General features: G+C 42.8%; 1 protein-coding gene across 11 annotated transcripts in view; it reads right to left on the reverse strand.

Annotated features, from left to right (window-relative positions):
- LOC147112361 (protein eyes shut homolog) overlaps positions 1 to 26,505 on the reverse strand; it is a 2,879,641-nt gene that overhangs the window by 254,129 nt on the left and 2,599,007 nt on the right. For all 11 annotated transcript variants that reach the window (XM_085996555.1, XM_085996552.1, XM_085996547.1 and 8 more), the window contains one exon: positions 11,482 to 11,716. In XM_085996555.1, the coding sequence (XP_085852681.1) occupies positions 11,482 to 11,716 (235 nt within the window). The remainder of the gene's footprint in view (positions 1 to 11,481; positions 11,717 to 26,505) is intronic.

Here is a 26,505-nt window from a genome sequence, read left to right on the forward strand (position 1 = left end):
TCCATTCGCAGCGGTAATTCCGGCGCCTAGGCGAGCTTGGCGCCCCGTTTGGGGCTCCACCGAATTTCTAGGCGATAAGCTGTAAACAGAGAACAGGCTTCTGAGATAAAGATCAGTTGATAACAAATTTGTAAACAAACTTTAAAATGGGAATTAGTTAAAAATACTAAAACAATGAAAGATTGAAGCAAACCATTGGTGCTTCCAAAAGGTCTACGGTTTGCAACCAACACAATGAGAAGACCCAGTTTAAAGTGTTAAGAACTAATACGTAAAACAGAAACACAAACATTAAAAGGCATGTGCCTTTGAAAAGATGACATCAAGTAAAAGAAACACTTGCTGGTCAAATAGTTTTATGTTAAACTTGGAAGACAGGAAACACGATTAAATATGCAACCAATTGAGATAGCTAGAAATGCATGAACCATCCTAGCTGAAGTATCTTTAATTTAGACATAGTAAATATGATACCAACAAGGACACTTTGAAGATATGACTTCAATAGATGACACCAAGCAATTACATTGTGTTTGTATTAAACTTGGATCACCACGGAGTCACAATGTCTGCTAAAAACCAGTTAAGCCAATATTAAGAATTGAATGAAAGCATTTTGTAAGAATGACATCAAATAAAGATTGCTGTCATTGTTTTTATGATGGTTTTGAAACACCTAAAGGTAGAGACATAATTATGCATGCAATAGCTGAATTGACAGTAAGATAGAAAGCATTCAAAAGAGGTATCAATAAAGACAATTAGCTGACATCAGCAGAGAACTTCTAAGAAGAAACCACTGCCAAAAGGGTATAAAAATAAGAGCTTTTCAAACAGAAAGTCAGAACTCGCTGAATGGGCAAAACATTTCTCAACTCTTCAGAGGCATCTCTGTAAGTCTTTAACTATGAGTCTCGGGAGTCAAAGTAATTGATTTTGGTGGATATTCTGGATTTAGAAATAAGTAAGAAATGTAGAAATGTAACGAAGTAAAGATTTGAGAATAAGGATCTCTGAGAAATAAGAAATGTAAGCTATCTGTATTTTGAATTGTTAATGTTGCGACTGATTCAACAGCTGTTAAATGAATGTCGGCTCTTAAATAAAACTATATATTTTTAGAATTGTCTCAAAGAGTAATTCTGTATAAACTCGCGAACCCAAATTCTGTACACTCTTTTGTAAGGAGTTGCAGAATTCTGAGGGGTATTCCGGACCCTCATAATATCCGGAAGGTTACAGTCTAGTTCAACTTATTAAAAGTACTATCTGAAGGATGGTAACATCTTCAGTCATTCCTTTCCTTTAGGGAGAGATAGCCTGAACCTTTAGACCCATTTAAGCGTCTTATGGAATTCGGCTATCTCTAACTTAAGTTGAAGGTGAACGTCTGGGGAATACTCCTGATCTGGGGTAGTCCAAAAGGGCTAGGGCATGTAATTCTCCCTTCATGGCAACCTGTGCCAGCATGAGAAGAGAAATCCAAGATGAACTCAATAAGCTCCTGCTGACCGAGCAGGTCCGAGAAGACAGATGGATAATAATAATAATAATCAACTTTATTGTCATTGTTAGTGCACAAGTGCAGTACAACGAAATGTAGGCTTGCGGCTCCCGAGAGTGTACATTTAGATTAAGACATTTAAACATTCAACATACATTTGGCTTGTAATCAAATCAAATCAAATCAAATCAAATCAAATCAACTTTTATTGTCATTGTTAGTGCACAAGTGCAGTACAATGAAATGTAGGCTTGCGGCTCCCGAGAGTGTACAATTTGGATTAGGACACTTAAACATTTCAACATACATTTGTACATATATATTAGCATAAATATGACCATAATAAAGTGCATCGGCAGATGTGCAGGCTTTAGTGTTTATTTGTGGAGTTCAGTAGGATGACAGCCCTGGGAAAGAAGCTGTTCCTAAATCTAGCCGTACGGGTGTGAATGCATCTGTAGCGTCTTCCAGATGGTAGGAGGGCGAACAGACTGTGGCTGGGGTGGGTAGGGTCTTTGATGATGGACCGTGCCCTCCGTAGGCAGCATTTCTGATATACATGTTCTATGGTCGGTAGCCGGGTGCCGGTAATGCGTTGGGCAGTTTTGACTACCCGCTGCAGGGCTTTCCAGTCGTGGTAGCTACAGCTGCCATACCATACTGTGATACAGTTCGTCAGGATGCTCTCTATTGTGCAGCGGTAAAAGTTAGAGAGGATCAGGGGTGACAGGTTACATCCCTTCAGCCTCCTTAGGAAATATAGGCGCTGCTGGGCCTTCTTCACCAGAGAGGAGGTATTGAGGGACCAGGAGAGGTCTTCCGTGATGTGGACTCCGAGGAACTTAAAGCTGTCCACCCTTTCCACCACAGCCCCATTGATGTGGATGGGGGTGTGACTTCCGCCTTTAGACTTCCTGAAGTCCACAATGATTTCTTTGGTTTTCTTGATGTTAAGGGCCAGGTTGTTATCAGCGCACCACTTCACGAGATGCTGGACCTCCTCCCTGTAAGCTGACTCATCGTTGTTGGTGATCTGGCCTACTACCGTGGTATCATCCGCAAACTTGATGATGGTGTTGGAACCATGAACAGCCACACAGTCGTGGGTGAAGAGGGAGTAGAGGAGGGGGCTCAGCACACATCCTTGTGGGGCCCCCGTGTTTAGGGTCGGGGGGGGGAGGTGTGGTTACCTAATTTGACAGACTGGGGTCTGTTTGTTAGGAAGTCCAGGGTCCAGTTGCAGAGGGAAGTGCTCAGGCCAAGAGTGTGGAGTTTGGTGACCAGCTTGTTGGGGACGATAGTGTTGAATGCTGAGCTGTAGTCTATGAACAACATTCTGATGTAGTTCCTCGGTTTCATCATGGGATGTCCCTGTATGAGATAAGGGTGAACCAGTGCGAGCCACCGTAAACAGGGGCCCATAGGAGAGTAATGAGTCAGCAAGCTGCTGATTACTGGAATCATGTACAATACAGGGAAAGATAAAGGAGAAGCCTGATGGAGCTGTAATGATGAATCCTGTACACAGGAGACAGGGACATTGTCACCCAAATTCTGGAGGAGTGAGAGCAAGGCAGACTCAGCAAAGGCACTCATATATTTGGGAACTATTGATCTTTAAAAAATATATTTCAAGATGGCTGCTGATCATGGTAGCGTCACTGGGAAACAATACATGGTACACTCTCCCCTGTAAGATCTTGTGGAGGGAATGATGGAGAATATACTAAACCTGACAATGAAAGGAACTGAAAAACGTTGACTAATATCAACAGACCTGCCTCGGGGAAGCCAACCCCTGTGTTCTTCTTCTGGATGATGCACTGCTGGCTGTTTCACTAGTAATGGAGGTTGTCAGAAAGTGCTGGTATGATAATTCTGTCATTTTTAGACCTTTAGGAAAACTAAAGAGGTGGGAGGAGGAGGAAGGTAAATTTTTCAGTTAATGGTAAACAGCTTTTTCCTCTGGGCTGGTTTTCTGAGATTACAGCAATTCGTATTGCCAACAGAAACTATTAATTCTCTCGTAGGCAAAAAAGCACTGTAGAGCAGACAAATGCGACTCAGTAAATCATATTCTTAATAAAAGTGTAAGTGCAATATAAGTGACCTCAAGAGCTTAGTAAATGTAAACCCTCCATTTATTCATGGCCTGTGTGAGGCCACTACTCAGAACAAATGGCACTGTTCAAATAAGGAGTATTAAATTTTCTAAATCAAATCCACTGCTCTGACTCAATATAAAATTTATGAATTACAAATCTGTGTCCCTGAATTCTTTGGAGAGTATTTTACATTCGGAATTAGAAGAGTTGCCACCACATTTTACATTTTCTAATTAAAGCCCATACAATTTGCTTATCTCTCTCAGGAAGGAATAGAACCTTTACAGGAACTTATGGCAAATACAACAAAGCTTCTCCATTACTTCAAAACCGACTGTCTATTTTAATGTCACCGATTGACTTTAAACGAGGGAGTTTATGCTACCTGCATCTAATGGATATCGTTATTTAGTTCATCACCTTCAATAGCTTCTACTGGATTGGTAGAAAGTTATCTTTGGCTGAGAATTGGAAATAAGCAATTTATTAAGCTACAGAGTACAAAAGCAAGGAAGTTATGCTAAACCTTTACAAATCATTGATTAGGCTTCAGCTGAATGCTGTGTTCAATTATTTAGGGTATGAAAGATCAAGGCCGTAGAGAGGGTGCAGAAGAGATTTACCAGAATGGTGGAAAAACTCAGCAGGCCAGGCAGCATCGGTGGAGAGAGAAACAGAGTTAATGTTTCAGGTCGATGACCTTCTGTCAGAACTGGAAAAAAAGCAGGAAATGGAAAGCAAGTTTGGGGGATGGGAAAAGGGGGAGGGGATGAAAGAACAAAAGGGAAGGTCAGTGATAGGATAGAAAGCAGGAGAGATTAAGAGACATTAAGAGATATTCAAAGGCAAGGGGAGGTGGAAATGGGGCAGGTTAAGTAACAAAGGATGGCTCTAGATGGGGTGTGAATTGCGCTGGTAGAATGAAGGACAGCTGAAGGGAGGGAAGAAAAAACAAAGTGTGGATAAAAAAATAAGAAAATATATATATGTGATATATATCTATTTATTTTATGTATATATTGTTTTTTCTTCCCTCCCTTCAGCTGTCCTTCATTCTACCAGCGCAATTCACACCCCATCTAGAGCCATCCTTTGTTACTTAACCTGCCCCATTTCCACCTCCCCTTGCCTTTGAATATCTCTTAATGTCTCTCAATGTCTCTTAATCTCTCCTGCTTTCTATCCTATCACTGACCTTCCCTTTTGTTCTTTCATCCCCTCCCCCTTTTCCCAGCCCCCAAACTTGCTTTCCATTTCCTGCTTTTTTCCCAGTTCTGACGAAAGGTCATTGACCTGAAACGTTAACTCTGTTTCTCTCTCCACCGATGCTGCCTGGCCTGCTGAGTTTTTCCAGCGTTTCCTGTTGTTATTTCGGATTTCCAGCATCCGCAGTATTTCGCTATCGTTTTACCAGAATGGTGCCAGGGATGAGGGACTTCAGTTATGTGGAGAGACTGGAGAAGCTGGGATTGTTCTCCTTAGAGCAGAGAAGGTTAAGAGGAGATTTAATAGAGGTGTTCAAACCATGAATGGTTTTGATAGAGTAAATGAAGAGAAACTGTTTCCAGTGGCAGGAGGGTTGGTAACCAAAGGACACAGATTTAAAGTAATTGGTAAAAGAACCAGAGGGGCGGTGAGGAGAATTTTTTTTTATGTAGCGAGTTGTTGTGATCTGGAATAGACTACCTGAAAAGGTGGTGGAGGCAGAAAGGGGAAGTGGATAAATACTTAAAAAAGAAAAAAATGCAGGGCTATGGGGGAAAGAGCAGGGGAGTGGGACTAATTGGATAGCTCTTTCAAAGAGCCGGCACAGGCACGATGGGCCAAAGGGCCTCCTTCCGTGATGTATGATTCTGTGATAGAGCTGGATTGATAGGTTACCATTCAGTCTGAAGGTATCATGTGGAGGGACCATACCGTTAGAAAAATCAATCCGTGCTTTCTCCTGCTGGGTAATTTGAAGTCATTTGTTTCTATGTCAGGAATGGACATGTATCGTCAAAGCAATTGGAGTTTGAGACAAAGCCTTGCTGAGTGAAAGAGCAAAAATGACATGCTACACAAATAGGTGTGGGGTGGGCAGGATGTCACACAGTCCTCAAGGAGCAAAAGGAACCTTACACGTCACACTGACTAAACACAGTGAGGAAAGATGGTTAAAGGCTCTGGCGGAGGGGGTTTCAAGGGAACTACATGTGGAACGGCAAATTGCACAAGCTCAACAGAGCAAAACAAATCGAGGTGTGTGAAAAGGCAATTTTTTTTGCACAAGTGTTGTCAGGTGCTGGGAAGGGAATCAAGCCTCCAACACCATCCAACAATATTACAACATGCCCCTTCATTCTTAGAAGTGACACATTCCAGGTCATTTCCCAAAGAATGGTTAAAACAAGGACGTTAAAATCCTCCATGGTATTTTGCTCAGCCCGAGTAGGGTTGGCCTGAAGTCTCCAGAAATCGAAGATTCTCCAGGACACTGCTGTGAGCAAACCTGGGAGAAAAATCATAGGGACATTAAAGCAAATTGTTTCTTTTTCATTTTCTTTAATAAACACTTCAATTTATTAGTTATAAAAGTATTGGAGCTGGAGGAAAAAAGGTCTGTTTCTCAAAGAGTCAAGCTGAATCCAATTGGGTAGCAAAGAGTCTGTTCCCTTTCCAATTGGCCATGGGAAGGTGGGGGCACCTGGAGGATGGACCAATGGCGGGAGTGTGGGGGCGGGACGGTTGGAGGCAGTCGGTCATGTGATGAAACCTCCAGGAATACACCCAGCCAGAGTTGGCAACCCTAAGACCCGAGCTGGCTGGCAGATGCCTCGAGTTTATCCCAGCTTTGTGCATATCGATCAAGTAAAAAAAAAAGATGAAAATAAATTTAGGAGCATCAAGAAAAGAAAATCATTTTCTATTGGATGAAAATGATCTGGTGCTGGTAATGTAAGCGAGGCTTGAACTGCTGCCTTGGGCCCTCTGAAGTCAAAACAAAGTACAGAATTCAGCAAAGAGTATCTTCATTTTCTCAAAGTGACTGCACAGCAGAGGATTAGGGCTGTAATTTATAACAACAGAGTTCTGCGCAGAGTGAGGCCTATTTGGTCACAGTGCACTGGTTTCAGATCCGTAAGATTAAATGCTCTCTCCCCATATCTTGCTTATTTTTTTCTTCTCTCTGTGAAGGCGGACGTTAAATTATAGGAAGCAAACATGCTCTTAGGCACATTACGAAGTGTAAATAATATAGAGGCATGCTTAGCTCATTTATCTAAAGGTTACGCAAAATATCAGGAGTAGAAAAATTACATTGACCTTGCACCAGCCACATAATGAAATAAAAATGTGCTACCCACTGTATCATAAAACCATAGAAATTCACAGTATAAAAAGGGGACCATTCAGCCCATCATGTCTGTGCCAGCCCTTACTTAGAACAATCCAAAACTAATCCCACAGCCCTCCGATCTCCCTATAACACCATATATTTCTCTTCTTCAAGTGATTATCCAGTTTTTCTCTAAAAGTTGCAAAGGTCTCTGCCTCAACTATTCCCTCCATCAAAGCATTCCTTGCTCCAACAATCCTCTGTGTAAAGAATTTTCTCCTGAACTCTCTCCTCAATTTGATGACCCCTTGTCTCTGACACCCTAACCAGAGGAAATAGTCCATTCCTATTCATAGGAAGGAACAGGAGGGAGCCATTCAGCACCTCGAGCCTGTTCCGCCATTCAATTAGATCATGGCTGATCTGTATCTTAACTCCATCTACCCTCCTTGGTTCTGTAACCCTTAATATCCTTGCCTAACAAAAATCTATCAATCTAAGTTTTGAAATTTTCAATTGACCCCCAGCTTCAATGGCTTTTTGGGAGAGAGTTCCAGATTCCCACTGCCCTTTGTGTGAAGAAGTGCTTCCTGACATCACCCCTGAATGGCCTGGCTATAATTTTATGGTTATGCCCCCTTGTTCTGGATTCCCCCCCCCACCCTCCAGAGGAAATAGTTTCTCTCTTTCTACCCTATCAATTCCTTTAATCATCTTAAGCACCTTAATGGTGGTGGAGGTCTGGAACTCACTGCCTGAAAGGGTGGTAGAGGCAGAAACCTTCATCACATTTAAAAAGTACTTGGATATGCACTTGAAGTGCCGTAACCTACAAGGATACGGACCAAGTGCTGGAAAGTGGGATTAGGCTGGATAGCTCTTTGTCGGCCGGCACGGACAAGATGGACCGAATGGCTCCTTCTGTGCCGTAGATTTATGTGATTCCATGATTCTATGAATTAGATCACCCCTTAACCTTCTATACTGAAGGGAATACAAGCCTAGTCTATGTAACCAGTCCTCATAATTTAACCCTTTTAGCCCCGGCATCATTCTGGTGAATCTGTGCTGCACCCCCTCCAAGGCCAATATATCCTTCCTGAGGTGTGGTGCCCAGAACTGAACGCAGTACTTCATCCATCAAAACCTTTCATAATTTTATAAACCTCTATTAAGTTTCATCTTGAACTCTTCTGTTTGAGTGGCAATAGCCCTAGTATCACAAGTCTCTGCTCATAACTAGAGATTTTCATCCCTGGTATCATCATGGTGAATTTATATTGTATGCTCTTGATGGCTTTAGTGACCTTTCTACAATGGGGCAAAAAAGCTGGATACAGTTATCTAACTGTAGCCTAATCATTACCTCTATAAATTTATCACTACTTCTTTATTCTTGCACAGTCTGCCCCATTTACAAAGAACAAAATACGAATGGCCTTCTTTGATAGCTTTATCTACTCATGCTTTCAATGGATTGTGCATTTAAACCCCTTGGTTCAAATAGGGTAAATAAGGAGAAACGGTTTCCACTGGTATGAGAGTTGGTAACCAGAGGACACAGATTTAAGGTAACTGGCAAAAGAACCAGAGGGCAGATGAAGAGTTTTTTTTCACGCAGCAAGTTGTTGTGATCTGGAATGTATTGCTTGAAAGGGTGGTGGACGCAGATTCAATAGTAACTTTCAAAAGGGGATTGGATACCTACTTGGAAAGGAAACATTTGCAGGATTTATGGGGAAAGAGCAGGGGAGTGGGACTAATTGGATAGCTCTTAGAAAGAGCTGGCACAGGCATGATGGGCCGACTAGTTCTAGGGGGATAAATTTGACTTTGGATGATAGTATAAAACAGCCAATATCAGATCAGCTGCCCGTTATACATCTTTCCTGCTTTTCATTTCCACTGAATGTAAATCAGGAGAAATGTGCAATGGGCGGTGATTTGATATTGCCCCATTTTACACTGTCACAAAATTAGTTTTGTGTGTATACCAGTATCTAATGCATACAAGTTTGTGAACTGTCTCATGTCTGAAGCACTCCAGTTTGGCGATTCCTAGTTAAAAATGTACTATTTTGCACATTGGGTTATAGCTAAGGTATATTGGCCCAGAAATTCGGGTCGGAGGCTTCCCGCGGGTGCAAGCCCCCGACCTGCACTTACCTAGTGCGCCGGCCGTTGTGCTGTGGGCCCGCGTGGGATTCCGATCCTGGGCCTGCTCCAACTGCCGGCGCGCAGTGCTTGCGTATCCCAGGGGCGCAGTTAGTTCGAAGCATCCCCCTGGGATCACGTGGGCCATGGAGAGCCAATGGTAGCAGGGAATCTGTATTCATAGATTTGACAGGAAAACCTGTCAAATCTATGAATACAATTCAGCCCCAAAACACAACTAAAACTTCAAATAAATTAAGAAAAACCACATTTTTAAAATAACTATAAATTACATAAAATAACTATTTTAAACAATAATTTAAATTTTTGAAAAAATTAATTAGTTTCTAACAGGGCTAAAAATAAACTTACCTTTCTTTAAAGTATTTAAAAATAATAAACCTGTGGAAAAAATGTTTTAATTTTACTTAATTCACCACTTACCTTGTTAAAAGCAAGCCTTGCGACTGCTTTTTAAAAGCGTAGCTCCTGGAGACTTACCCTCCCGGAGAAACCTGCAAAAAAAACGGAAGTTCCAGGCATGCACGCTGCCTCTCCGGCACACGCGTTTGACCTGTGAACCCCTTCCTTTAAGGGAACGGAAGTTCCGGTTTCCCACGCATGCGCAGTGCATGCACGAAACCGGCACTTTCGTTGGACCTACGCGTGAGTACCCAGCGTGTACTTACCCGTGGGGACCCGAATTTCTGGCCTATTGTATGCTTGGCCATATCTAAAGTATACAAGGCGTCATATAATGCTTTGTAGACTGCCTCATTGCAAAACTATAGCTATTCGATATACTGATTCATGTTCAAGGTACCTGGGATTTTTTTTCTGGCAATTATCTCGGGACACAGTGTTATTCACAATCATCTTTATTGCTCTGTCTCTTAAATTTAAATAATTAGACAAAATGCTCACTTGACATGTTTGGAGCACTGCGTCAAACTCCAAATGAAATATAGCAGCATTACTACAAACACCTATCTTATTGGATTGCTTTTGTCGGCGGATTCTAGGTTTAATTTTGAAATTCTTTGTGTATTGAGTCTTTTCACTTTAAACACATGGCCCAGATCTTGCTGGAGTGGGGCATCTCACGGCGTGCCCCGTTAGTTAGACATTTATCTGCACTGTTCAATTCAAAACATTTTTTGTGCCATAACTTGCTGGAAGCGGGAGCTGATAATGGCGTGGTGAGGGCAATGGGGTATCTGGGACCTTGGTCAATGGCGGGACCAACAGTCTATCTCCTTAACCAATGAGATTTAAGGATTGAGAAAGAAACAGAGGAAGGACTGAGAAGTAGGGTAAATTAGAGCCAAACCAGATACAGAAAGATGGCACCTCCCTCAGTACAGCATTGAAGTGTCAGCATGGATTATGTACTCAAGTATCTGGAGTAGGACTTTGCTGGCTTATATGCCTGTAACAAGAAAATGATGGCCAGTTTATAAATTTGAACACATCCAAAACTCTGCTGCCCATATCCTAACAAACACCATGTCCGCTCACCCATCATCCCTGCGCTCGCTGACCTACATTGGCTTCCAGTCTACCAATGCTTTGACTTTAAAATTCTCATCCTCATGTTCAAATCCATGGCATCGCTCCTCCCTATCTCTGTGACCTCCTCCCACCATACAACCATCTGAGATCTCTGCGCTCCTGCAATTCTGGCATCTTGTGCATCCCCGACTTCCATTGCTCCACCATTGATAGCTGTACTTTCAGCTGTCTAGGCCCTAAGCTCTAGAAGTTTCTCCCTAGGCCTCTCCACCTCTCTCTCCTCCTTTAAGATGCTCCTTAAAACCTGCCACTTTGACCAAACTTTTAGTCACCTGTCCTAATATCTCCTTCTTTGATTCCGTATCAATTTTTGTCTGATCACACTGCTATGCAGCACCTTGGGAGGTATTACTACATTAAAGAAGCTATATAAGTGCAAGTTGTTGTTCTTTATTGGCACTCCTGTGAAAACCACCTGTTGTTGCTTCATTTACATTACAGTGAGGTCAGGGCTACCATTGGGGACAGTAAAGGAGCCTTAAGAGTGTGCTCCCATTCCATGCCTCAAATGTCCATTGTGTACCTGCCACCTGGTGTGAATGCTGTACCACTAATTAATTAACCACTAATTTACATGTTGCTAGGTTGCGTCACTGAGCATGACAAGGCGGGGATAGTGCAGGTAACTGTAAATAATAATTACGTTTTGATATAAAATGCAATCTCAAAGTTATGAGGTGAATTACAACAAAAGCTTTGAAATGCGATCATCATGGCAAAAGAGAGGACCAAGTAATGTTAAAAATAAAATATTCTATGATCTATAAATAACAAGGTTGCAAAAGCTCGTGCCAGCTCTCACCCACCTCCAACGTCAGAAGAATTACCTTGAGATTCTTTGTCTTCCGTACTGATGATGCTCCATGATACTGCCGGCTCTGCCAAGACCGACGTAGGTGCAATATGGGAGGCTCCACTAGGTGTCGCTTCAACAGGGCTTTCTGCGCTGGTGGTGGGCTCAACAGGTAAGCAACTGACCTTGTTTAGACCATCGACACATGTAAAGCCCGTCGGGCAAGTATAGATCAAGCAATCATTGTAATTTTGCTCACAATTTACTCCCTGAAAAGAAAAGGAGGTGAAAAAATAAATCGGAGTTGTTTTTAAACAAGTCTGTCTCAACTATTTTCACAAAAGCTTTGTGGGCAGTTAAAATTCAGCGTTAATTACTATTTTACTGACCGTATAACATTCCTCTCCACTCTCCTGCAAATTGTTGTTTTTTCTGAAGGAGAGTCGACCCACAAAAGGTTAATCTCTCTTTATAGATGCTGACTGACCTGCTCTGTAGTTCCAGCAATTCTTGCTGTTATCGCTGAGCCGTGGCTCAGTGGGCAGCAACAACAACAACAACTTGTATTTATATAGTGCCTTTAATGTAGTAAAACGTCTCAAGGTGCTTCACAGGAGCGTTATCAAAATAATTTGACACCGAGCCACTTGTGAATCTTCTGGTCTCCATATTATAAAATGGATTTAGAGGCACTAGAACAGGTGTAAAAAAGATTTACAAAGATGATACCAGAACAAGTTTATACCGATCAAGAAAGATTGAAAAGGCTGGGGCTTTTTACTCTAGAAAAGAGAAGGGTGTTTTGGCTTTGTGTTTTTATATATTTACATATTTGGTGAGTTTTTTTGGTGATAGAGGTCTTTAAGATTATGAAAGGGTTTAATAGGGTAGACTTGTGGGAGAGACCAAAACTAGGTGCCAAAATATAAAATAATCACCAATAAATCCAATAAGGAATTCAAGAGAAACTTCTTTACCTAGAGTGTGTTTAGAATGTGCAGCTCGCTACCACAGGATGATGTTAAGGCGCATAATATAGATGCATTTAAAGGGAATCTAGATAAGTACATGAGGGAGAAAGGAATAGAAGGATATATTGATAGGATGAGATAAAGTAAGGTCGGAGGAGGCGGATGTGGAGCATAAACACCGGCATATACATGTTAGGCCGAACGGCCTGTTTTTGTGCTGTAAATTCTATGTAATTCTATCCATCAAATGCTACCACCAATCCTACCTTTGAAACTAACAGGTTAAACATCAACAGGATTGATCTGTTTCCAATCTAGTCTTTGACAAGTCCCACCTGGTGCCTGCAAGCAACTAGGGGTGAAATTCTTTTGATGCTGCCGGCTAGAATCTGAACAAATTGTTAGAATCTTTCTCTGTGTTAGCGAAGGTAATCAGTTTGAAGACTCTAAAAAGAATCCTTGTCAGGTTTCATTGTCACTGCCAACCTAAACCGATTGTACGTAGATAACCAAGTGATTCACTGGGCCAAACCTTCCTGGAAAAATAACCGCTTGTTAACGACGCACGCAAGATTATTAATGCAAGATTTGGTCAGCAAGTTCAGGGATTAAGAGATATGTCGTGAGTTGCGAATCTCCTGAATTTGCTGGTCGGTTTATGTTTTATTTTTAAGAACTTGCTGTATTTGCACATTAATTGCCCATTAAACTCATAATTAATGGTGTAAGTACCTTTTTAACAATGTGATAATTGTTAATGCAATGCCGATTCAACCTCTCTGGCCCAGAAAGGGAATAATTTAAACTGTTCAATCTCATTCCTGCAAGTAGTAAATGCTTCTTAGAGATTTAAAGAAGGTCAAATTGTCATATTTTTAATTTTTTCCTTAATTTTCCTTCATCTCACTTTTTTCTCTCTATTAATTGAATCTTCTTTCCCTCTCTTTATTTATCTTTCTGTACCTGATTTGACTCTAATACACCCTATTTCCTTCTCCGTCATTCCTCTGTTTCTTTCTCAACCCTTAAATCTCATTAGTTGAGGAGACAGACTGTTGGTCTCACTGTTCACTAAGGTCCCAGATGCCCCATTCCCCTCAGCTTGCACTTCCAGCAAGTTATGCGCAAACATTTTTTTAGAGTTGAAGGGTGCAGAAACATGTCTAACTAACAGGGCACATTGTGAGATGCCTCGCTCCAGCAAGAACTGACCCAGTCGCTTTTAGCTCGCCAATGTTTCGCAGCTAATTTTCCCTCCTGGAGGTATTGACTCCTTGCAGGGGAATGGTTCCACCTTGTGGTGCCTTGCCCAAGCTAGCATTATTCATGGATGAGCTTCGACAATGAGTACTATATCGGCTTGAAGGGAACGCTACCGCTGCATCGAATCCTGTTCCTCGCCAAACATTCACACATCGGTTCTACCAAGGGTCACCAGATAGCAATTGGGAATAGAAACAAAAGCCAAATTTTTTTTTCATTAACCTGAGGCCAATAATAATGGCATTACCATACCTATACTGAGGTCAATTAACCCCACACAGAGCAGTGAGCAAATCTGGGATCACCCTGATCGATGTGGGTCAGCTGCTCACTGGACACGCTTGTGGAGCCATTTGGGAGCTCGGTTTTATTTTAGTTGCAGATAGGCATAATTATTATCCAGTTTGAAGGCCGCGATGGGAGCAAATAGCTCCGGTTTATGCTGTTGGATCTTCGGGTATCATTTTTCTCAGAGCTGATAGATCCTGATGCCTTATCAAATGAGGAATGCAACTCCTAGTCTGATGAAAAAGAGTCTGTGGTGGATGGGCACATTTCAAACCATTAATGGAGCTTATTACCTTCTTCAAATCGTGGTGTGGAGATGCCGGTGTTGGACTGGGGTGGACAAATGTAAGAAATCACACAACACCAGGTTATAGTCCAACAGATTTATTTGAAATCACGAGCTTTCAGAGCGCTGCTCCTTCGTCAGGTGAAATAAAGCTGTTGGACTATAACCTGGTGTTGTGTGATTTCTTCCACTTCTTCAAATCAACCCATTCTGATTTGGCAAGCCAAATGCCAGCTGCCTTGTTCCAAGAGTCTCAGTTAGAAAGAAAGAAAGAAAGAAAGAGAGAAAGAAAGAAAGAAAGAGAGAAAGAAAGAGAAAAAGAAAAAAAGAAAAAAAGAAAGAGAGAAAGAAAGAAAGAGAGAAAGAAAGAGAGAAAGAAAGAAGAGAGAAAGAAAGAAAGACTTGCATTTATATAGCGCCTTTCATGACCCCAGGACGTCCCAAAGTGTTTTACAGCCAACAAAGTATATTTGAAATGCAGTCACAGTCATAATGTTGGAAACGCAGCTGCCAATTTGCACACAGCAAGGTCCCACAAACAGCAATGTGATAATGACCAGATCCTCTGTTTTAGTGATGTTGGTTGAGGAATAAATATTGGCCAGTACACCGGGAAGAACTTCCCAGTTCCTCTTCAAAATCGTGCCATGGGATCTCTTATGTCCACCCGAGCAGACAGATGGGGCTTTGGTTTAATATCCCATCTGAAAGACGGCACCTCCGACTGTGCAGCACTCCCTCAGTACTGCACTGGAGTGTCAGCCTAGATTAAATGCTGAAGTTTGTGGTGTGGGGCATGATCCCACAACCTTTTGACTCACTGAGCCAAACTGACATTGTGGGAGCTGACCCTGCACCAAGGTTGAACAGAGCAGGAGGGAGGATTAAGTATTGGTTAGATAGGGCCAGGTTTGGAGTTCAAGAGAATGATTATATTAATAAAATTGTAGGAATATGCAGCTCATTCAGTAGTTATAAAGCAAAACAGTACACTGTGTTATGGTATGCCTCACTCTGGTCCCTGACTAGAACTATTTCCTAACGCTTCTTTCATTACTTGGTGTGTTAGGATGGAGATATTTCCCCAGGGTCTATGCCCAGCGGCTTATAATCCTTTTTTGTTCTATCATCCTACCTGAGCAAATTTTCCAGAGCAGTTTAAAAACTCATAACAGATTATTTTGTGGTTATACTGCATCTCCCCAAGCTCACGTTTTTGAAATTTAACCTTTGTTCCCTGGGTACCTAAGGAGTAAATGAGTACACCACAGCTCACAGTGCTGATTATACATCCCTGAATCCCTTGAGGAAAGTTTACACACATTGGCTGATGTCACTACTCTGGGAAGCTGCAGGGAAAAATAACTCAGCAGAATTCACGGCTGCCCCGGCTCGCAAGGTAACGAAAATACTGAGATTTTTTGTAGTTATTTCTTTGCAGCCTTCATCATGGGTGAAAATTAAGGTACAGGCACTCTGATGGCACATGATACAAAAGCACATTGTATTGGAGGTAAGCAAAACCCTGTCAACCTGTTAGAGGGGCACAATTTCAAAACTTGCAAATGCCACGAAACTTGGAAGTGTATAAACAGTGAGGAAGGTAGTAATAGACTTCAAGAGGACATAGACAGACTGATGGAATGGGCAGACACATGGCAGAAGAATGAGGAGAGACAATACAAACAAAATAGTACAATCTTAAAGGGGGTGCAAGAACAGAGAGACCTGGGGGTGCTTGTGCACAAATCTTTGAAGGTGGCCGACAGGTTAACAAAGCAGTTAATAAAGCATATGGGATCCTGGGCTTTATAAATAGAGGCAGAGTACAAAAGCCAGGAAGTTATGCTAAACCTTTATAAAACATTATTTCAGCCCCAGCTGGAGTACTGTGTCCAATTCTGGGCACCAAACTTTAGGAAGGACATGGAGGCTTTGGAGAGGGTACAGAAGGGATGAGGGATTAGTTAAGTAGATAGACTGGAGAAGCTGGGGTTATTCTCCTTAGAGCATAGAAGATTAAGAGGAGATTTGATAGAGGTGTTTAAAACCATGATGGGCTTAGATAGAGTAAATAAAGAGAAACTTTCCAATGGCTGGACGGTCGATAACCAGAGGGCACAGATTTAGGGTGATGGACAAAAGAACCAGAGGTGACAAGAGGAAAGGCTTTTTTACGCAATGAGCGGTAATGATTTAGAATGTATTCCCTTATAAGGAGGAGGAAACAGGTTCAGTCGTAGCTTTCAAAAGGGAATTGGATAAATACTTAAAGGGGAAAAAGGAAAAAACTGCAGTAATATGGGGAAAGAGCTGGGGAGTGGGATTAATTGGATTGCTCCTCGAAAGAGCTGGCGTAGAATCGATGAGCCAAACGGCCTCCTTCTGTGCTGTACTATTCGATAGTTCTATAACAGATGGGGCAAGTGGTTTAATAACAGGTACAGGAGTTGGCCATTCAGCCCCTCGGGCTTGTTCCGTCATTCAATGAGATCATGGCTGATCTGCACCTCAACTCCCATTTTCCCGCCTTTGCTGCACATCCCTTGATACCCTTACCTGACAGCAATCTATCAATCTCAGTCTTGAAAACTCCAATTGACCCCTCAACATCCATAGCCTTTTGGGGGAGAGAGTTCCAGATTTCTGCTTCCCTGTGTGTGAAAAGCTGCTTCTGATTTCGCTCCTGAATTGCCCGGCTCTACTTTTAAGATAATGTCCCCTTGTTCTTGATTCCCCCACCAGAGGAGATACTTTCTACATATTTACCCTATCAAATCCTTTTAACATTTAAACACCGCGATCAGATCATCCTTCAAATTCCTATACTCAGGCGAATACAAGCCAAGTTTATGCAACTTGGTTTATAAGGGTTAGATGTAGAAATTATACCGAGCGATGATGAGCCCTGTAGTGCATTTCCTTAGAGGAATACAACTACAACATGAATCACTCTGGGTCCCTTTCCCACTTGTCTGAGATGTCTGAGCGTGCTATCAGAATTCACCTTCACTGTCAAGCTCTCATTGTTATTGCACTTCAACTGATATTTCCTTGCTCAGAGACATGGATTCCATCTTTAACACTACTGAGTGGTTGTTTGCCCACACCTTTGGGTTGATGGCACAGGCCAGAGCATTCCAAATGCTGGGGCTCTTTTCTCTAAAAAAGAGATGGCTGAGGGGGTGACCTGACAGAGGTCTTTTTTGTCCAACAATTTATATGTTCCTATGAAGTGCAGTCACTGATCTGACTTAGGCAAAGATGGCTGCCACTTTGTGCACAGCTAGATTCCACAAGCAGTAAATGAGACGAATGATCTGTTGAACTATTTTTGATTGAGAGAAAATGTTGCCCAGGATTCCTAGAAAACTACGTGTTCTACTTCAAATAGTGCAATAAGAACGAAAGACTTGAATTTACATAGCGCCTTTCACAATCTCAGGACGTCCTAAAGTGCTTTACAGTCAATTAAGTACTTTTTGAAGTATAGTCACTGATGTAATGTAGCAAACGCAGCAGTCAATTTGTGTATAGCAAGGTCTAAGCAATGTGATAATGACTAGATAATCTGTTTTAGTGATGTTGTTTGAGGGATAAATGTTGGATAGGACATCAGGGAGAGCGCCCCTGCTCTTCTTCCGATAGTGCCATGGGATCTTTTACATCCACCTGAGTTTAGTTTGGGCCTCAGTTTAACGTCTCATCTGAAAGATGGCATCTCCAACAGTGCAACACTCCCTCAGTACTGCACTGAAGTGTCAGCCTAGATTATATACTGCAAGTGTCTAGACTGGTACTTGAGCCCACAACCTTTTGACTCAGAGGAGGGTCGATGAGGCTGGTGCATTTGATGTGACTACATGGATTTTAGCAAAGCTTTTGACAAGATCCCACATGGCAGACTGGTCAGAAAAGTAAAAGCCCATGGGATCCAAGGGAAAGTGGCAAGTTGGATCCAAAGGCTCAGTGGCAGGAAGCAAAGGGTAATGGTTGATGGATGTTTTTGTGACCGAAAGGCTGTTTCCAGTGGGGTTTCGCAAGGCTCAGTACTAGGTCCCTTGCTTTTTGTGGTATATATCAATGCTTTAGACTTCAATGTAGGGGGCATGATTAAGAAGTTTGCAGATGATACAAAAATTGGCCATGTAGTTGATAATGAGGAAAAAAGCTGCAGACTGCAGGAAGATATCAATGGTCAGGTGGACAGAAAAATGGCAAATGGAATACTACCCAGTGAAGTGTGCAGTAAAGCATTTGGAGAGGGCTAACAAGGCAAGAAATACACAATAAATGGTAGGATACTGAGAAGTGTACAGGAACAGAGGGACCTTGGAGTGCATGTCCACAGATCTCTGAAGGTAGCAGGACAGGTGGATAAGGCAGTTAAGAAGGCATACGCGATACTTTCCTTTATTAGCCGAAGCATAGAATATAAGAGCAGGGAGGTTATGCTAGAACTGTATAAAACACTAGTTAGGCCACAGTTAGATTACTGTGTACAGTTCTGGTCAACATATTACAGGAAAGATGAGATTGCACTAGAGAGGGTACAGAGGAGATTTACGAGGATGTTGCCAGGACTGGAGAATTTTAGCGATGAGGAAAGATTGGCTAGGCTGGGGTTGTTTTCTTTGGAACAGAGGAGGCTGAGGGGAGATTTAATTGAGGTGTATAAAATTATGAGGGGGCTAGATAGAGTGGATAGGAAGGACCTATTTCTCTTAGCAGAGAGGTCAATAACCAGGGGGCATAAATTTAAAGTAACTGGTAGAAGGATTAAAGGGGAGTTGAGGAGAATGTATTTTACCCAGAGGGCAGTGGGAGTCTGGAACTCACTACCTGAAAGGGTGGTAGAGGCAGAAACTATCACCGTATTTAATAAGTATTTGGATACGCACATGAAGTGCCATAACTTACAAGGCTACGGACCAAGAGCTGGAAAGTGGGATTAGGCTGGATAGCTCTTTTTCGGCCGGCACAGACATGATGGACCAAATGGCCTCCTTCTGTGCTGTAAATTTCTATGATTCTATGGGTGAAAAATTGAGACGCGCCCCCTTTGGGGCGCTAACGTCGAGCGCCCCGGAAAAATTAGCACCTCGTTCCCGAAATTGAGTGGTAGCGCCCCGCCTCCCTCTTGGGGTGCTGCGAGGGAATATTGCGATGCTATATGGCGCTGCGGCACGTTGCGCCGCGGTATTGCGGGTCTTCCTTCCCTTCTTAAAGGGGAGGGGCCTTGCGCAGCACGACCCGGGACCCAGCTGGGCCCCTGGGAATCGGGAGTGCTGGCAAAAGAGCCCGACACTCAAGAGAAGTGCCGGGCTCATGGAATGCAGCCAGCACTCCGTGGGGGGACGAGTCAGGAGGCCGGGGACAAGAGCGGAGGCAGATGCTGGCAGGCGGCAAGCAACAAAAATGGCCGCCCCGCACTTCGCCACAGGTAGGCCCCCCCTGACCCCGTCGGACATAGCGTCCAGTGGTTAGTCAGGGGGAGCTACCAAAGATCGTGGCCAGGGTGCTGCGAATGGTGATGACATCATCGCCATGGGGCGCTAACAGTTACCGCCGTCGCTAACCTCCCGCTGAATTTCGCAGGAGGCATTGGCGGCGCCGTGCCTGGGCCCTAGTTGCTTTGCGCCCCGTGCTAACTGGAGGCACAAAGCAACCAAATTTTTCCCCCTATGATTCTAAGACTGTCGATCTAGTTTGCCTTCTACCATCCTGGTAGCTGCTTGATACAACAATAATGGAGTTGTTGACTAATCATAGCAATCAATCTCTATCTATTAGTCTACAACAGACTCAGACATGACACATGGGAAACCCCAGTGGTGGAGAGCTTTGGGAACCATAGGTCCAAAGTCACCTGTTCCTGCCAAGAATGCGACACTGACCATATCATATCTCAAAGTACTCATATACTGTATCACAAAATGTTATTTTCTGAAATAAATCAACAGTAATTCACTGGACATGAAATGTTTTGGGATGTCCTGAGGACTTGATCAAGTGCTGTATGAATGGAAGCTCTTTCTTTTGAGAAGCTCACAAATTGTTTCTGACATTTGATTCATGACTGATGTGTCATGTCCAAAGATTGATGAGGATACTCATGAGCTGTTGGAGCCTTGGCAGTGGGTAGCACCACCACCAGTTCCTCATGGGACAACTAGTTGCTTTGCTGGTTCCTATTCTGAGGTTAAATTTTGCAATATTTTGTAGCATTGTGATTTACATTATTATTTTTGCTCATTGTTCATAGAGCAGAGAAGGTTAAGGGGAGATTTAATAAAGGGGTAGCTCTGCTGCACAGAATGGGAGGAAAAAGAGGGGTAGAGCTATAGTAATAGGGGATTCAATTGTAAGGGGAATAGATAGGTGTTTCTGCGGCCGCAAACGAGACTCCAGGATGGTGTGTTGCCTCCCTGGTGCAAGGGTCAAGGATGTCAGCGAGCGGCTGCAGAACATCTTGGAAGGGGAGGGTGAACAGCCAGTTGTCGTGGTGCATATAGGCACCAACGATATAGGTAAAAAGCGGGAGAGGTCCTAAAAGTGGAATATAGGGAGTTAGGAGATAAATTAAAAAACAGGACCTCAAAGGTAGTAATCTCAGGATTGCTACCAGTGCCAAGTGCTAGTCAGAGTAGAAATAGAAGGATACTTCAGATGAATACGTGGCTAGAGGAATGGTGCCAGGGGGAGGGATTCAAGTTCCTGGGACATTGGAACCGGTTCTGGGGGAGGTGGGACCAGTTCAAATCGGACAGTTTGCACCTGGGCAGGGCTGGAACCGATGTCCTAGGGGGAGTGTTTGCTAGTGCTGTGGGGGACGGTTTAAACTAAAATGGCAGGGGGTTGGGAACCTGAGCAGGGAGACAGAGGAAAGGGAAACAAGGATAAAAGCAAAAGATAGGAAGGAGAAAAACAAAAGTGGCAGTCAGAGAAATCAACGGTTTAAATCAAATATGGCCACAGTAAATAATAATTCTGAGAGCGTTAAAAAAACAAGCCTGAAGGCTTTGTGTCTTAATGCGAGGAGCATTTGTAATAAGGTGGATGAATTGGCTGCGCAAATAGAAGTAAACAAATACGATTTGGTTGGGATTACGGAAACGTGGCTCAAGAAAGGCCAGGACTGGGAACTCAACATCCAGGGGTATTCGATGTTCAGGAAAGATAGGCAAAAAGGAAAGGGAGGTGGGGTAGCATTACTGGTTAAAGAAGGGATTAACACAATTGTAAGGAAGGATATCAGCTCTGATGAGGTGGAATCTGTATGGGTAGAATTGAGAAATACTAAGGGGAAAAAAACGTTAGTGGGAGTGGTTTATAGACCTCCAAACAGTAAGGCGTAAGTTGGGGATGGCATTAAAAGGGAAATTAGAGAAGCGTGCAATAAGGGCACAGCAGTCATCATGGGTGACTTTAATCTACATATAGATTGGGCCAACCAAATTAGTAACAATACTGTGGAGGAGGAATTCCTGGAGTGTTTACAGGATGGTTTCCTGGACCAATATGTCGAGGAACCAACCAGAGATCAGGCCATCTTAGACTGGGTATTATGTAACGAGGAAGGATTAATTAGCAATCTTGTTGTACGAGGCCCCTTGGGTCGGAGCGATCATAATATGATCGAATTCTTCATTAAGATGGAGAATGAAGTAGTTGACTCGGAGACTAGGGTCCTCAATTTAAATAAAGGAAACTACGATGGTCTGAGGAGCGAGTTGGGTAGGGTTGATTGGGGAATGGCACTCAAAGGGTTGACGGTGGATAGGCAATGGCAAACATTCAAAGACTGAATGGATGAACTACAGAGTTTGTTCATCCCAGTTTGGCATAAAAATAAAACAAAAAAGGTGACCCAACCGTGGCTAACAAGGGAAATTAGGGATAGCATAAGGTCCAAGGAGAGGGCATATAAATTGGCCAGAAAAAGCAATAATCCTGAGGATTGGGAGCAGTTTAGGATTCAACAAAGGAGGACAAAGGGATGAATTAAGAAAGGGAAAATAGAATGTGAGAGTAAGCTAGCAGGGAACATAAAAACTGACTGTAAAAGCTTTTATAGATATGTGAAGAGAAAAAGATTGGTGAAGTCAAGCGTAGGTCCCTTGCAGTCAGAATCGGGGGAATTTATAATGGGGAACAAAGAAATGGCAGACCAACTAAATACATATTTTGGTTCTGTCTTCACAAAAGAGGGCACAAATAACCTCCCAGAGATGCCGGGGAACATAGGGTCTGATGAAAGGGTGGAACTGAAAGAAATTAGTATTTGTAGGGAAATGGTGTTAGGAAAATTGATGGGACTGAAGGCCGATAAATCCCCAGGGCCTGATAATCTACATCCCAGGGTACTTAAGGAAGTGGCCCTAGAAATAGTAGATGCATTGCTGGTCATCTTCCAGAACTCGATAGACTCTGGAACGGTACCCATGGATTGGCGGGTAGCTAATGTTACCCCACTATTCAAAAAAGGTGGTCGAGAAAAGGCGGGGAATTATAGACCGGTAAGCTTGACATCGGTAGTGGGGAAAATGCTAGAGCCCATTATAAAAGATGTAATAGCAGAGCACTTGGAAAGCAGTGACTGGATCGGACAAAGTCAACATGGATTTACAAAAGGTAAATCATGCTTGACTAATCTACTGGAATTTTTTGAGGATGTAACTGGTAAAATAGATAAGGGAGAACCAGTGGATGTGGTGTATTTGGACTTTCAGAAGGCTTTCGATAAGGTCCCGCATAAGAGATTAGCGTGCAAAATTAAGGCACATGGGATTGGGGGCAAGGTATTGACTTGGATAGAGAACTGGTTGGCGGACAGAAAGCAAAGAGTTGGAATAAACGGGTCGTTTTCCGAGTGGCAGGCAGTGACTAGTGGGGTACCGCAATGATCGGTCCTAGGACCCCAGCTGTTCACAATATATATTAATGATCTGGACGAGGGAATTGGATGTAATATCTCCAAATTTGCAGACGACACAAAGCTGGGTGGGAGGGTATGCTGTGAGGAGGATGTCGTGAAACTCCAGTACGATTTGGACAGGTTGGGTGATTGGGCAGAAACATGGCAAATGCACTATAATGTGGATAAATGTGAGGTTATCCACTTTGGTGGCAAAAACAGGAAGGCAGATTATTATTTGAATGGCAATAGATTGGGAGAAGGGGAAGTGCAAAGAGACCTGGGTGTTCTTGTGCACCAGTCGCTGAAGGTAAGCATGCAGGTGCAGCAGGCGGTTAAGAAGGCAAATGGTATGTTGGCCTTCGTAGCAAGAGGGTTCGAGTACAAGAACAAGGATGTCTTGCTGCAGTTGTACAGGGCCTTGGTGAGACTGCACCTTGAGTATTGTGTGCAGTTTTGGTCGCCTTACCTGAGGAAGGACGTTCTTGCCATGGAAGGAGTGCAGCGAAGATTCACCAGGCTGATACCTGGGATGGCAGGAATGACGTATGAGGAGAGATTGTGTCGATTGGGCTTATACTCACTGGAGTTTAGAAGATTGAGAGGGGATCTCATCGAAACCTATAAAATTCTGTCAGGCCTGGACAGACTAGATGCAGGAAGGATGTTTCTGATGGCCGGGGAGTCCAGAACCAGGGGTCATGGTCTAAGGATAAGGGGTAAGCCATTTAGGACTGAAATGAGGAGGAATTTCTTCACCCAGAGAGTGGTGAACCTGTGGAATTCTCTGCCACAGAGGGCGGTGGAGGCCAGTTCATTAAGTATATTCAAGAAAGAGTTGGATATATTTCTTAAGGCTAAAGGGATCAAGTGATATGGGGAGAAGGCAGGGACAGGGTATTGAATTTGGATGATCAGCCATGATCTCATTGAATGGCGGAGCAGGCTCGAGGGGCCGAATGGCCTACTCCTGCTCCTATCTTCTATGTTTCTATGTAAAATCATGTAGGGTTTTGATAAAGTGAATAAGGAGAGACTATATCCAGTGGCAGAAGGGTCAGGAACCAGAGGACACAGATTTAAGGTAATTGGCAAAAGAACCAGAGGTGAGATGAGAAGAGTTTTTTTATGCAGTGAGTTGTTATGATCTGGAATGTGCTGCCTGAAAGGTAAGAAGTCACACAACACCAGGTTATAGTCCAACAGCTTTATTTGAAATCACAAGCTTTCGGAGCGCTCCGAAAGCTTGTGATTTCAAATAAAGCTGTTGGACTATAACCTGGTGTTGTGTGACTTCTTACATTTGTCCACCCCAGTCCAACACCGGCATCTCCACACCCTGCCTGAAAGGGTGATGGAAGCAGATTTAATAGTTAATTTTATAAAGGGAGTTGGATAAATACTTGAAGGGGAAAAATTGCAGGCGATGGGGAAAGAGCAGGGGGAGTGGGACTAATTGGCTAGATCTTTCAAAGAGCCAGCACAGGCACGATGGGCAGAATGGCCTCCTTCTGTGCTGTAAGATTCTATGATTCTATGATTCATTCCAATTCTCTCTCTCCCTTCTCTTCTGCGGAAAGTACTGACTGTCTCACCCACCTTCTAATACCATCGGTAAGTAGTAATTTTTCAGATAGTGAGCATCCACCGACTATTTAACCGTGAGGGGCATCACAGTGGAGCCCAATACTGCCTCATCTGACATCGACACATGGACGCGGACCAGCAGTGGAATGTGATTAGGGTGACGAACTCTGGCAGGTGTTTGCCCTCCCAAGCTCAGTGGCACTGAGACCAACTGAGGCCCACACCACAGACTTGGCTGAGATCGACTTAGAAGCATCACAGACAAGGGTCATTAATGTTTAAATCAGTCTCAGTCTTGCATTCGCATACACAATAAAAAATCTGTCTGCAGAAATACTGTAATGTATGGGTCCCTATAGATCTGAACCATAGAATAAAGTATATTAACATTCGCCACAAGTAACAGAACTTTTTTTTCTCTTTTCAGATGCTGGCAGATCTGCTGTGTTCTTTCAATAATTTCTGCTTTTATCTCAGATTTCCAGTTTATCTTTGCATCTTAGCAGTTATTCTGCAGTGTCCCACAAAACAGCTCCAAGGAACTTAAGCAGTAGATCCGTACAATTGTAAAGGTTTATTCAATATTTTTTACTCAGACTCTTCTGATCTGCACCTACTTACTGACTGTAACCTTTTTGTTTTAAACTTTGAAATATGGCAAGATAAGTTCAGCGTAAATATTAAACTAGCACAGCTTGAATAATACAGTGATACAGCTTTAAAAACACCACGACATTTCAACTGCTGGGTTATCTTTTTATGAACCTGAGCACTTTTGATTATAGTGACTCAAATTCCCGGCTTAACAAATTTTGTGGGATTAGCTAAGGCTATTTTAATTTCAGATGATATTTTCTAAACTATTGGTGTATGACGTACACTAAGAGGCCTCAATAATCCCTGTAGTCAAGCTTTATGGCCTTTTGAAGAGGATTAATAAATATTATATTTGTGTCTAAATATGATGTTCGTAGGGTAAAGGCTTTTAATAACATGAAAATGTAATCTTTTCAACTTGCTTGATGTGATTTAAAGTCACTATGGTGTAGATAAGGACACTATTATATAAAGGGAGACAATCAGATGCATGCCTCAAACAACAGACACTGTGCAAAGCAACTTCACCTGAAAGTTTTCTTTCAAATTGTTTTCTAGTATTTCTTCCTTCTCTCCTAGGGGCAGTTGGGCATTTTGTAGGATGGGCCAACAGATGTTCATCATCATTCAGTACCTTCCGCCAGTGATTATTCTTCATGGGGATCCATTTTGATGCTGAGCGCTCTTGGCGCGGAGCTTTGCATGCTGGGAGCATGGGTCAGCAATTCGGACCACAATGGACAGGAAATCACAGGGAGCCACGTGAAGTCAAACTGCCAATGGCTCAGAATTTGTTGGAGTGGGGCATTTCACGCCATGCCCCGTTAGTTAGACTTTTCCCTGCACCATTCAGCTCAGAAGTATTTTGCCCTGCAAGTTGCTGGAAGTGTGAGCTGATAACGGCGCTGCGAGGGCAATAGGGCATCTGGGACCTTAGTGAACAATGAGTCTATCTCCTTAAACAATGAGATTTAAGGATTGAGAAATAAATAGAGGAACGACGGGGAAGCAAATAGGATGAATTTGAGTCACATCAGGTACTGAAAGAGAAATAAAGAGAGGGAAAGAAAGATTGCGCTCAGAGAGAGAAAAAAAGAGACAGAAAGGAAAAGTAATCTTTTTTTAAAAAATACGTTTAAAATGTTTTTT

Source organism: Somniosus microcephalus, chromosome 9 (assembly GCF_052327205.1).
Source record: "Somniosus microcephalus isolate GS21.2 chromosome 9, FLI_Smic_1.0, whole genome shotgun sequence".
Lineage (NCBI taxonomy): Eukaryota > Metazoa > Chordata > Chondrichthyes > Squaliformes > Somniosidae > Somniosus > Somniosus microcephalus.